Genomic DNA, 14,093 nt, shown 5'->3' with positions numbered 1-14,093 from the left:
CAGCCTCTGTATTCATTTTTACTATTGTGTAACATTCCATTCTGTGAATATAAAACAATGTAGTCATTCTTTAGTTGGTAGACATTTGTATTATTTACATGGAGTTGATTTAACATAAAGTCCGAAGATGTGTATATAGACAAACTCCATTTCTATATAAACTTTAAAATTTCTTCCCATTAACAAACTTAGTGGTTACCTCGCTAATAAAAATACTTCTGGTGTTGGAGCAAAATTGTAAAAAAAAAAAAAAAATTTATTTTATTTTATCTTTAAGCAGTCTCTATAGTGATCGATGGAGCTTGAACTTAATAACGCTAAGATCAAGAATCATATTCACTACCGACTGAGCCCGCTAGGCACCCTGAGAAAATTTTAAATTAATATATATGGCAGAGATTTTGAAAATGAACATACCTAGGGTTGGCAAGGGTATGATAAAATGGGCATGCTTCCTTGTTTCTCAGTGTTTCTCGAACTTTAATGTACATACACATCACCTGGAGCCCTTGTTAAAAATGCAGGCTCTCAGGGGCCTATGCTGCTGATCTGAGGGCCAGCTTTGTGTAGCAAGGTTCTAGAGCACATACAAATGGCTTTGAAATGTACATATCCTTTGACCTAATAAATCCAAGACTTTTTCCTATGGAAGCAGTCAGAGCAGCCACGCATGGCTAAGTCCTTACTATGTGTCAGGCTTGGTGCTAAGCCATTACCTGCATTTTCTCATATGGTCCTCACGACAACCCTGTATTGGTTATAATCCTAAGTTTCCAGAGGAGGAACCTAAGGCTTTCACAGGGGTTAATGAATGCCCATGATCACACAGCTGGTAAATGCCAGAGTCAGGCTCTGGAAGGGGTCTCTGATTCTCATAGGCTGTGCAGCACTGTCTCCTACTATGCGGATCAGATTAACCTACAAGGACCCCTATATCTTAACTGTTGTGAAAGAAACAACATCAGTAACAACAGTAGGAATATACAACCATTGCAGATTAGTAGTTTAGGTAGTGTTAGACAAGGAAAAATGTTTATGAAACATTATTATTATTAAGTGAAAAGAGGTAGGACAGTTTGTTTAGTATGATCCCAATTTTATAAAAATAAAACAAACCCCTTCTGTATTTGTATCATCTATAGATATGTAGCCAAAATGACAGGAAAATTAGCAAAATCTCAACAGTGGTTTTTTTGTGTGTTTCTTTTAAATCACTGAATGGCTGGACCATGAGTGATTTCAGTTTTCTTCTCTATACTTTATTCTCTAAATTTTCTACCATAAACTTATATATTACTTATTTTTTTACCTTTTTAATATGAAATATTTCATATTTAGGAAAGAACATATGTGACAAAAATATGATACACAGTCTTTTTAGAATAATAAAACAAACAGTCCTCTACTCACCCTTGAACAGAAGAAATAGAACATTACTAAGATTACCGAAGTGCTCTGTGTACCCTCTACCCTGCCTTCCTGTTCATTCCATGTTTTTTATTCTGGTTTTGCCACAGATGTTTGTATCTCTAAATGGATTATTGTTCCAGTTTAAGATATCTTTGAACTTTATATAAATTATATTATAGTCTGTTTTTATTTGCTTTTATTACCCACTCAGCCTCTGTATTCATTTTTACTATTGTGTAACATTCCATTCTGTGAATATAAAACAATGTAGTCATTCTTTAGTTGGTAGACATTTGTATTATTTACATGTTTTCTGCTATAGATATGCTGCTAAGAACATTCTTTTTCATGTCTCCTGTGATATCCATGCACAAAGGAATCTCTTAGAGTATGTACCCAGGAGAGGAATTGCTAGATTTTAGGTCGTTCACATTTTCAACTCTAATGGTTAATGTATAATTGTTTTCCAAAGCCATCGTAACAATAGAAACTCTTATGTGGGCTGTTTATCAATTTCTGCTTCTTCACACATAACCAATATTTGGTTATGTGTTCTTTGATTAATCAGAAAAAAACAGTGGTCTAAACATGTGCCTTATAGGAAAACCAATCTGGGAGCTTTCCGTTAAAAAATACAAATTGTGTAAACTGTACTTCAGTAATACACATTTTATGAAATGTGTGAGTGTTCCCAGTGATGTGTCATTGTCATGTCTTTGCAGGTACGCCAACAGTAGCCTCATAAAGTACATGGAGAAACACAAGGTCAAGCCTGACAGCAAAGTGTTCCTCTTGGTAGGTGCCTGTCTTCCAGACGGGGACTTCGGGTCTGTGGCACAAGCCCACCTCGTTCCATTCACCACGGAATTGTCTTAGCTACTCCTCCTCTTTAGAAAGAAAAGAAATTGGTGGATGTTGAGGCAAAGTTAAACATTTTTCTTTTGAGATGTCCCCCTTGACTTCTAGACTTAATTTTTTCCAGCGATTTATCAGCAGGAAAAGAAAAATTACATTCTTAAAGGGCTTTAACACTAATGATTTCTGCCAATTTCACATACATGCATCTAGCATATTAATAGCATGGTGAGCTCCACAAAATGGTGTTTGATATTTATCCTGCTAGACATTTATACAAAAGTCAACACATTGACTTATAAGTGATCTTTCCACTTGCTATCAATTTCTTATGTGTTACTCTAGCTTCAGAAACTCCTTACTATGGATCCCACCAAGAGAATTACCTCGGAGCAGGCTCTGCAGGATCCCTATTTTCAGGAGGACCCCTTGCCAACATTAGAGTATGTATCCTACATTTTCTGTGTCCTCTGCTCCAGGTTGAGGGTGTTCGATGGTGGCTGAAAGTCAGAGAACACTTTACCGCAGCCTTACGGAAGTTCTCCATGAATACTGCCTTGGAGAAAAAGTCCTCAAGAGAAAGGGCGTGTATTCTGAAACAGGCAAAGCAATAGAGAGGTGTGAATGAAAACAAGTGTTCTAGGGTTCACCGTTATTTGGTATTACAGAAAAAAGCTCAAGCTGAGAACAGGTGGGACTTTTAGATCAGTCAGCCAGATGAGTTCAGCCAGATGAGTTTATACAATTGGGTATAAAACGTAGACAACAGGGGCACCTGAATGGCTCAGTCGGTTAAGCATCTGTCTTTGGCTCAGGTTGTGATTTCGGTGTCCTAAGATCAAGCCCCGTATCTGGCTCCTTGCTCAGTGTAGAGCCTGAGTTCTCCTCCTCCTCCAACTTATGCTCGCTCTCACTATCTCTGTCTCTCTCAAATAAATAAATATTTTTAAAATGTAGACAATGAAGTCTTTTTTAATTTTGTTTTGTTTTTTAAGAGAGGGAGAAAGGGGAGGGCGGGCCGGAAGGGGAGACAGAATCTTAAGCAGGCTCCACGCCCAGCATGGTCGGAGCCCAATACAGGGCTCAATCCCACGACCCTGAGATCATGACCTGAGCCAAAATGAAAAGTTGGAGCTTAACTGACTGAGCCACCCAGGCACACCACAAATTCTTTTCTGATTTGCTTGAATTGAGTTATCTTGGGAGGCATCTAGCAAATAGTAGTTATAGATGAAGAGTGGGAAATATGTTAAGAAAAAAAGTGGAATTTCAAGTTAACAAGATCACTGATACTGTAGACTGTAGGCCATGATGTATATTCTTTTTTTTTTAATGATTTTGTAGTGTGTTTGCTGGCTGCCAGATTCCGTACCCCAAACGAGAATTCCTTAACGAAGATGAACCTGAAGAGAAAGGTGACAAGGTATAAGCTACACAGTATATGCTTCACGTCCAGAGAGTAAAGAAGGCAGAAAGAATTTAGGGAAGTATAATTTAATGATTCCTGTGTATTTAACTGCCTTTAATTAAGTATGTATTAATTACATCACTTTAATTAAGTGATTGCAGCTGTACTTTGTGATTTGAAATATAGTAAGTTTACAGATAAATGAACCTCTGATTTGTTTTAGAGCCTGTTTTATTCCCCAATTCTTAATTGTGCGTTCTGTTTGTTGGGTGTCATCACCATCACTTTGTGCCACCTGCTTTCAAAGCATCTTTCTCTTAGCTGGTAATCGAATATATCAGGCCGTCCCCCTATTCCTCTGCTTTTCCAAACTCATGATGGAGACCATTACCGCTCCAAGAGTGCAGAACTACTTCCTGGGTGCCGCATGCTCTCCAGTGGGGTGTCTGGGACTGGGGTGGAAGATGACCGCGCAATCCTAAACGAACTTCAGAGACTGAATCCCGCTCGGGGCTCGGGACTCTTGACCTTTGGGGATGCTGCGTCGCCAGCTGCAGTACTTGCGTGTCTCACCTAGTCCAGCTCGGTGGGCAGTCACGTGGGTGTTATCAAGTTCTCAAAGTGATGTCCTGTTACAAAGAAAAGGAAAAGGAAAAGAAAGTACCATCCTGTTAATGTGGTTCCATACCGAGTTGACCTGTTTCTCTTTCTTCCAAGAATCAGCAGCAGCAACAGAACCAACATCAGCAGCCCACAGCGCCCCCCCAGCAGGCGGCAGCCCCCCCACAGGCGCCCCCACCGCAGCAGAACAGCACGCAGACCAATGGGACTGCGGGCGGGGCTGGGACGGGCACCGGGGGTGCGGGGCCCGGCCTGCAGCACAGTCAGGACTCGGGCCTCAGTCAGGTGCCTGCGAACAAGAAGCCCCGCCTGGGGCCCTCGGGCGCAAACTCAGGCGGGCCTGTTCTGCCCTCAGATTATCAGGTACTCAACTTGGTTTTTTTAACGGGGGTACATTTTGTGAAATGGGAAGTAGGATTTTTTTTTAAAGGGCGAGCATAAGCGAGAACCTGAGCAATGGGGAGAGGTAGAGGGAGAGGGAGAAGCAGGTGGGAAACCCCACAGAGGGGCTGGATCGCAGGACTCCAGAATGTGGACCTGCGCCAAAGCTGACACTCAGCAGACTGAGCCACCCAGGCAACCCAGAAGTCAATTTAGACTTATGTAGTACCTAACTCTAAAGTTCGACTGTACAAATGCTACAATCCTATTTCTAGGTCATTATATGAAAATGAACATTTTGGTCATATTTCATGTAATCGCAAAACATTTCATTCTTGCCTTGTTTTCCCTGCCTTCCTGAGGAGGGAAGGTGAGGCAAGCGTTTCCCTCCTCAAAGAAAATCTCTCCTATTATCCTTCTAGCTGCCTGTCAGCTTTGGGTCAGAAAAAGATAACTAGATAAGCAACTGAGAGAGAGGAGCGGTGGCTTATTTTGGACAAAATAAGCTGCATACTTGAGAAAGATTTGCTGTTCATTGAGAGGAAATAATCAGTAAGTAGCCATGTAAGCATAGAAAGGGATTAAGATTGAGACTTTTCAGAAATCACTGTTAAGGTCACACTGGAAGTATTTCTGAGAATTGAAGATACTTTTTATTATGAAGATAAAAAACACCGTACAGTTGTGTGGTATCTGTCGAAATGTGGTGTCTCTCTCGATGGGAGGGGGGCTCCCAAGTGTGGGGCAGGGATGGGTGGAAACCAGTGGCCGCTGGTGGTCCCGGCGGTGAAAGGGTAGCAAAGGAGATAGAAGTGGACTGAGTCTACCACCAGGGAGCCGTGGAGGACAGCGCAGGAGAGGCAGTGTGCCAGGAGGCCGTGGGTCAGGGGCTGTAGTTAAAAGCGGGAAGGTGAGGGGGTTTGGTGACTATGGAATTCTCCTTGGTTCGCTAACTGTGCCTGGTTGTAAGTAGCGCACTGATCAGTTGGGGTCTGTGGTTCCTTGAGGTGGGTCCCCTGAGGGGGCCTGTGTTCAGCCAGGGGGTTGCTGTGGGCCCTTTTGCCTTGATCAAGTTCCCATTGCTCGAGCCTATTGTCTAAAAGTGGCCTCTACAGATGGTACTACTAATTTGGGAAATTAAAGGGAAAAAAGTCTAAGGATAATTAGTATTTGGGAAGAGGGAGGTAAAAATACCTGTGAACACCATAGGGAATACTGCAAAAATGAAAAACAAAAAACCCACAAAACCCTCATTTTCTTTCTTTGTTTTTTTTTTTAAAGTCCTCATTTTTAAGGAAAGTATAAGATCTAGGGGGTGGGGGTGGGGAGAAAAAAACACCCTTAAAACTAAAAAAAAAAAAAAAAAAAAAAGACTCAGGGTTCTGGTGGAAGAGGAGAAAGAAGATGGAGATTAAAAAAACAAAACCCTCAGGCAAGGGAGCCATAAACTCACTGATAAGAAATGGGAATCAAGAGAAACATTAATGAGAAAGACATAATAAATAGCTCCATCAACCGGCTTTACATTTTTTAATATACCTACAAATGAATGTGTTATCACACAATGTCTTCTCTGAAAACTTCTTTTGGAAGAGTCCGTGCAAGCAGTGGGGTACACACTAGCACTGACACTGGTTCCACAGGCTAAAAACAAAATTCCACACAGTATGTTTGAAGATCGAATTGGCTTTATTAAATGATCTGTAAATTTGGCAGCATCCCATCTAGCAAGTCGAGAGGAGCTCCTAGGAGTTGTATAAAATGGAAGGTTTTTCTAGGAAGGAAGGCGGGGTAAGAGAGTGAGTAGCTAAAGAGTAGAAAAGATTGTCTGGGCTGGGTCACTTTCCCTTAGCGGGAGAGAGGGGGGGCGTTAGGGGGGGTCTTACATGCAAATTACCTCCTGTTCCTTTGGGGGAATAGAGAGGCCCAGGTGGCAGACTCTTTGGCACCCATCAGAAAATTTCCTGGCTGACCTGGTAAACTACATTTCTGGGGAAAGTTGAAACTGCAATTAGCTTTGGTATTAAGCTCTGGTTTGGTGATTTGGCCTAAGTGACACAATTTGGGCCTGTGGTTTTCTTCTCTAAACACAATGAAACGAATCGAGGCTTCATTTTGATGTACTGAAAACAGCTTGCTATTTGGGTAGTTAGTCATGAACATATTTGAATTTTATTATAAATTTTGTTTTGCCCCAACAGTAGTTTATTCCTATTATGGGAGCACCAAACCTTTCTTATAACTGGTTCATCTTTGTGTCTTGGACTGTATTATATTCACCTGAGAATAGTTCATTATGGACAGATTACTATCCTACTGTATTCCTTTTAAATCCAAGAATTCTTTAAGCTGCTTTTCTTTCTCCCATACTATGCTATCCACTTAAAAATAAAACAGCGTCATCTATGGAACGGGCAGATATTGCAGCGCCTCAGCTGGAGACGTTGTGCGCTGTGGAGGTGGCAGGGCCCCTTGCACCTACGCGTGACTCACATTTCAACACGTTTGTTCTTTGCCGAGTGTGGAGGAACCTTCGTGCTGAATCTAATCTGCTAAAGTAAAGTGATCATAGCCAGCCTAGCAATTGTGAGTGCAAAGAACATGTTTTTCATAATAAACTTAAAAATAAAACATGGGAATCTGGAAGCCTGAAAGGCTTCTTACACTAACACATCTAGCGTGATGAGCACGCCAGGAAGGCGCAGGCACAAGTTGCGTCTTTCCGTGATGTCGGCTTTATTCACTCACAAAGCAGGATTCACATCATTGTAAACCAGATGCAGGATTCCAGACTCGGTGACTTTTCACCACACGATTGCCTTCGCTCCTCACATGGCACACAGAGCAGAACGTAAGACAAGTCACACAACAAGCGAGGTAGAATAGAGGGTAGGAAGTTACCGAACCAAACCAGAAGTCAGTTCTGGTGGTGCGCGGTTGAGAGGAGGTCTCTGTCCAGTCCGGGGCCGCTCTCGGCACTCAGTTCTGTTCAGAGATCCGTCGGGCAGAGCCTTCGGCTGCAGGTGTCTTTTTGAAGTGGTCGGGCATAGAGGGGTCAGTGTCTGAGGAGTGGGACAGTGTGCTGCAGAAATTCTCCCCTTTTAGAGGGATTTAGTGAGTCTTGGGCCCCTGCCAGCCTCCCCTGCCTCTGGTGATTGAGTTCTGCAGTGTCGTCAGCTGGTGCTGGGTTTGGCAGTATCTGGTAGCTGCGGGCCCCTTAGTGGCTGCTTGACATGAGTGACTCCATCTTGCTCTCTGCAACTAGCCAGAGTTCTGTAACAGAGAAGAAGCCAGGCAGAGCGGTTTTTCACCAAGACTATCTTCTGGCCCTGCTGTCTTAGACCAGATGTTCCAAGTTAGGTTTGGCAGCCTTTGCACACTGAGCGGGGGGACCCTGCTGATATGTCTTTCCTTAAACCCTCAGTGCCACCACAAGGTCATTTACATTTTTTACTCTGAGTAATGGTTTTATTAGTAAGCTCTTTCCCACTTTGCTCCTGGGAAAAACCAGCCTTCTGAGCTTAGCTAAAGACACTGGTTCCAGCTATGCTTATCTTTAACTAGACAGGTGTTCTTATTCTATAGAGGATTTTTTATTTTTTATTTTAAAGGTTTTTATTTATTTATTTGACAGAGAGATAGAGGGGGAGAGCACAAGTAGGCAGAGCAGCAGGGAGGGGGAGACGGAGAAGCAGGCTTTCTGTGGAGCAGGGAGTCCAGTCCCAGGACCCTGGGATCATGACCTGAGCTGAAGGCAGCCACTTAACTGACTGAGCCACCCAGGTGCCCCTATAGATGGTTTTTTAAACATACTTTTCGTATTTGCTCTTGGTACCATGAAGATGAATGTTTCATTTAAGGTGATAAAAAAAACATTGAATTAAAATCATTTGTTTCTGCTTTCTCTTGAGGGCATTCTCATGCATGAACTTTTTTTTTTTTTTTTTTTTTTTCATTCTAAATGTTCCCTGAGGTTTATACAACGCACTTGCTGCCCCATCCCGCCCACCCTGCCGCGTTTTGTCCTATGGGTGGTGCTGCTGAGGCCACTGTAGCCGCCACCTCTGCAAATTCTCTTCTCTAGAAATGACTTTTTTTTTTTTTTTTAAGATTTTCTTTATTTATTGGACAGAGAGAGAGAGAGTGAGAGAGGGAATACAAGAGGAGGAGTGGGAGACAAAGAAGCAGGCTTCCCGCTGAGCAGGGAGCCTGATGTGGGGCGCGATCCCAGGACCCTGAGATCAGGACCTGAGCCGAAGGCAGCCGCTTAACCACTAAGCCACCCAGGTGCCTCTAGAAATGACTTCTTAATCATCACTTTGTTGTTTCTTATGAGGACATTAACAGCACATCCAGATACATTACGAATACCACGAATTCAGTGCCAGATTGATCATTCTTGTTTGCAAATCTCAGTCACACAAAGAACAGCTAAGCAGAGTTAGTATCAAGAGCAGGGGTCAGCCTGCGTTTCCCCTCTGCCTTTCTTTGCCACTGCGGTTTATGCCCCAAAGAAATCCAGCCCCACACTTCCATGCCTGCCAAAACACGTTGTCCCAGTGGTGAAGGCCGTGTGTTCAAATACGCAAAATGTATTAAGGAGCTTACATCCGCTGTGCGCTACCGTGGATCTGAAGCAGGAGCCCGTGCTGTCGGGATGAACACCCTGAGCCATTCTCTGCCTCCCCCAGTGACTCCCTTTCTCCCTTTCCTTCCCCCCAGCACTCCAGTTCTCGCCTGAATTACCAAAGCAGCGTTCAGGGATCCTCTCAGTCCCAGAGCACCCTCGGCTACTCGTCCTCGTCCCAGCAGAGCGCGCAGTACCACCCGTCTCACCCGGGCCACCGCTACTGACGGCGGCCCAGGGCGCAGACTCCAGCAATATGATGTCCGCGTTGAAAAGAACCAAAAAAATGCAATCGATGATGCCGTCTCAAATTCCTCCACTTAGGAGGAAGGCTCCATCCTGACTTTTACAGGACTAACTGATGTGTCTTCTTAATGGACTTCAAGAAGATTTTTGTGAAGTCTCCGCAGCACCCTGTCCCCGCATGTGTTCCACTGCGACTCTCCTCCAGCGTCTGATCTAATCCTAGCACTTCACTTCTGTAACCTTCAGCATTTTTTGGAAGGATTTCCTGGTGCACCTTTCTCATGCTGTAGCAATCACTATGATTTATCTTTTCAAAGCTCTTTTAATAGGATTTTAATGTTTTAGAAACAGGACTCCAGCGGTGTATAGTTTTATACGTCATGAACTGCTCTAGCGACACAGGTAAAAATGCACCTTTTAAAGCACTACGTTGTTTTCACAGAATATGACTGTTTTGCTCATGGAAGTCTTAAACAGGAACTGTTACTGTCCCAAAGTACTTTACTATTACGTTTTTATTTATCTAGTTTCAGGGAAGGTCTTAAAAAAAAAAAAAGACAAACGGTGGGACTGAGGGAACCTACAACCAAAACAGCCTAGATCTTTACAGTTACTATGCTTTATGCTACGAAGAACTGAAGTATGTGCTAGTTTTTATATAATCAGTCATTCATATGGAACGTAGTTCCCAGAATCACCTTGTTCTGAAGAGTATTCAGTACTGAAGAATTCTCACTTAACCGTCACGTAGCTAAGTCTACCTTAAAAAGGGTTTCAAGAGCTTTGAAGAACTGCAGCCCTCTGGTGCCCCACACCAGAAAGCAGAAGAGAGTATTAACTGCACTAGGGTTTCTTTAAGGAGTAACATCGATCAAAGGATGTGTTACTTACCTTTGAAGGAAAAGCTTTTGGTGTGTATTGTACATAAAGTTGGCTTCTCTAAAGAACTGTTGGTTTCTTCACGTTGGGGGTTAGCTTGAGTAACTTTCTTACATAATCAAGAGTACTCAAACAGAAGCCTGCAAATTCATTTGCAACTTAGCCTGCTTCTAAAATAAAGAGCAGTGTTCTCCATTCATATTTACATTAGACATAGAGTGACTATTTTTAAAGCATGTTAAAAATTTAGGTTTTATTCATGTTTCGAGGATGTATTATGTATGCATAATTTTGCTGTTGTTAACTGAAACTTAATTCTATCAAGAATCTTTTCATTGCACTGAATGCTTTCTTTGCCCCTAGGAGAAAACTTAATAATTGTGCCTAAAAAACTGTGGGCAGATAGTATACACGACTATACATTTCCAGGATCTATGAATTAGAGGCTGAGTTCTTTCTCAGCCAGGGAAAGGAGCCCCTCACTTCCCAGAGTCACAGGAAATGTAAAGACTTAGAGCTCCCATTGTAATGTAAGGGGCAAGAAATTTGTGTTCTTCTGAATGCTACTAGCAGCACCAGCCTTGTTTTAAATGTTTTCTTGAGCTAGAAGAAATAGCTGATTGTTGTATATGCAAGCTATATGCATTTTTTTAAAACTATTTGTGAACTTATCTACCTGGTTATGATACTCTGGGTCCATACACAAATAAGATTTTAGACAGAAGCCAGTATACATTTTGCACTATTAATGTGATACTGTAGCCAGCAAGGACCTTACTGATCTCAGCATAATAATGCTTATTAATAATAGAAGCTATATAGTGACACTCATGAACATGGAAGATGAAGCAGTTGGCATGTTCCATTGGAAGGAATTTTCTGATTGTCTCAATGGTAATTCACCCCTTCCATTTTTTTTTAAATGGGAAATTAATAGCCCTTTGCATAACATAGCTGCCTGTATAAAATTCTTTCCTGTGCCCTGAAGCCTCACTGTCCAGAGTTATTGGCCATCAGCTGCTCGCTGCACCATCACCATGTGCCCAGGGCCATTCCGGCTGGGAGACTCAAAGGGCAAGACATACTTCCTGTCCTTAAGGAGCTTAGGGTCCATTCCACAACTGCAAGTTCTCCTGGGATGAGAGGACTGGCTTATAAGAGTATGAGGGTCCTTTCGTTTACTTCTAAACTCACTTGGTTAGGGTTATCATTTCCAAAGCTGCTGTGTGATAGTGTTATCGAGAGGTTTCTATCGACCTTAGAGAAGGCCAGCGATTAAATATCACAACAGGCATTAATGTGGCTTTGAAATGTTCACAGCAGCCTCTCAACAACAGTTGGTGGCCCTTATAAGCAGAATGCACTTCTGAAGTGGTTGTGGGAAATTACAGGGAAAACAGAAGCCCCGTGGCTGCCCGGGGGGGGGGGGCACTTAGAGTTAATAAGAGGAAAGCCCACCTATGGGTGTAGACCAAAATACCACGCCCCTTCATACTTTATAAGCAACTTTGATATACTGTTCTTGTGATACGTGCTTATGTAATCACAGGAGTACCCTGCTTTCCTTGCAGATAGCTAAGTTTATTGGCAGAACTGATGCAGAATCCGTGAGGGGTACCATCCGTTTTTCTAGTCCATGGTTTTCTCCAGGATACAGGCAGATGCCCGCATTATTCTGGTCACTGTGCTGGTACTGGCCCTTTTCTTCCCGTTCTTGCCTCAGAGTTGGGGGTGCCAGTTGGGCCCAGTACCCTTGAAATAATTTAGACTCATGATTTCCTTTTCCCTGCAAACGGGAACAAAGCCTTTAACATTCTTATGGACCCTAAACTGTGGGACCTTGAGGGAGCTCTGTGACGCCTTTTGAGGTTAAAATTTACCTTTGTAGTCCCCAAATGACCTCATTTCTCTTCGAAGACGCATTACTGTCTTGTTCCCTGAGAACGCAGGCAGTCCCCCTCCCCCAAGCCATGAGAATACCCAAACAGAGGGAGGTTATTTGAAAGGAAGGAAGGAATACAAGTTCTCTGCCCTCCATATTACAAATCAGTTTCCAAATAGCTTTCTGGTGAGCTGTGTGTTTGGGAAAAGGGATTCTAGTTTCAGGAGAGCCAGCTCCAGGGTAAGGTAGCCTGGTGGCAGGGCTGTTTCTACGAGGCTGAAGCAATCTTCGTGATGATAGTAGGTCGTGCAGTAACATACAAAAACCAAGGGCATGTATATTTTTATATCTGTGTGGTTTTAAAACTTTAGTACTTAGAATTTTGGCCTTCTGCACTACTCTTTCGCTCTTGTGAACCTAACTGACATTGAAGAATGAATGGAAAGGGACGACGCTTACCTCCATGTTCACTGCCTCACTCATGGTGAAGCCGCTGCTGGGTGGATGCCTCTGAAACGAAGCTGTTTTCTCTGCTCCAGGGAATAGGAAAAATCGTCAGGCAAAAGGATTTGCAGCTTAATCTGCTTTTGAATAAAACGATGTGGCAGACACTCTACAATGAAGGAAAAATTCTAGGAAAATTGGAAATCCTTAACTCTCCGGTGATCTCTTTCAAGGGAATGGAGAAAGGCACTAAGACAGCAGTTAGCCTGAAGGAGGCTCGAAGGATTCAAGGATTAAGTAACGTTTTATATCAAACCTAGCAGTTTAGGCCCCATCATCTTCAAGAGTAGTCACAGATACCATAAAGCAAAGTTCATTGTTTTAGGATTTTTTAAAGAAATGTGTTGTACCTAAGGCCATACTTACTCTTCTGTGCTATCACTGCAAAGGAGTGATATGTATGTATTATATTGAAAAAAATCCTTAATGCACTGTTATCTCCTAAATATTTAGTAAATTAATACTATTTAATTTTTTTAAAGATTTGTCTGTGTAGACACTAAAAGTATTACACAAAATCTGGACTGAAGATGTCCTTTTTAACAGCAATTTAAAGTACTTTTTATATATGTTATGTAGTATATCCTTTCTCAACTGCCTAGTTTGTAACTCCCATAATTCCTGTTTGTGAAGTGTACCTGTCTTTGTCTCTTCTTTCAGCCATTTTCTGCACGCATCCCTCTTTCTATGATTATAGAGATGACCGCGTACGCTTCCCACACTCTGCGGCGAGGTGTGCACTCAGAGCCAGCTGTCCCCCCAGCAAGTGAGCTCCGTGGGGGGCAGGAGAGCAGCCACTTTGGAGTCCAGAGTGTTTCCCCGCATTTGAGTTGTCCTGACACCCTTCTTGAGATGACTGTTAAAGCTAAAATAAATTACATTGCATTTATTTTATATTCTCGGTTGTAATAAAATTTAATTGACTTTGTTTCTTGGTGGATTTTTTGAGTCTAGGAAGACTGTGAATAAGTTTTAGTGTCAAAATTTTATCTGCATGCCTAAAAGCTTTTCAGATGAAACTCATCCTGCAGAGATGCAAAGTCTCCCTGGAAGTTGCAATATGTTATTTTATTCAGGATGCTTATGATGTCACAAAACCACAGACACACTGCTTACATATGCCTCCGAACCAAAATCACAGTTTTTAAAACATTTCTCAGGAAAACATCCTTTTTATTAAAAAAGGAAGATGAGAATGGCCTTTTAGAAAAAAACAAATACGCGGCATTTTGTGGGTAGAGAGGCAATGGGTTCTACTTCTTTTTACAAGAATGCTCTGT

General features: G+C 42.4%; 1 protein-coding gene across 2 annotated transcripts in view; it reads left to right on the top strand.

Moving 5' to 3' along the window:
• The window catches only part of CDK19 (cyclin dependent kinase 19), a 168,223-nt gene extending 154,482 nt beyond the window's left edge, over positions 1–13,741 (top strand). For both annotated transcript variants that reach the window (XM_059401207.1, XM_059401208.1), the window contains 5 exons: positions 2,133–2,205; positions 2,611–2,708; positions 3,610–3,688; positions 4,391–4,657; positions 9,398–13,741. In XM_059401207.1, coding sequence (XP_059257190.1) covers positions 2,133–2,205; positions 2,611–2,708; positions 3,610–3,688; positions 4,391–4,657; positions 9,398–9,529 — 649 coding nt within the window. In that variant the 3' untranslated portion in view covers positions 9,530–13,741. The remainder of the gene's footprint in view (positions 1–2,132; positions 2,206–2,610; positions 2,709–3,609; positions 3,689–4,390; positions 4,658–9,397) is intronic.
• Positions 13,742–14,093: the final 352 nt, after the last annotated feature.

This window comes from Mustela nigripes, chromosome 5 (genome assembly GCF_022355385.1).
Source record: "Mustela nigripes isolate SB6536 chromosome 5, MUSNIG.SB6536, whole genome shotgun sequence".
NCBI classification, from domain to species: domain Eukaryota; kingdom Metazoa; phylum Chordata; class Mammalia; order Carnivora; family Mustelidae; genus Mustela; species Mustela nigripes.
Note: the sequence above shows the minus strand (reverse complement) of the source record. Positions and strands in the feature narration are given on the sequence as shown.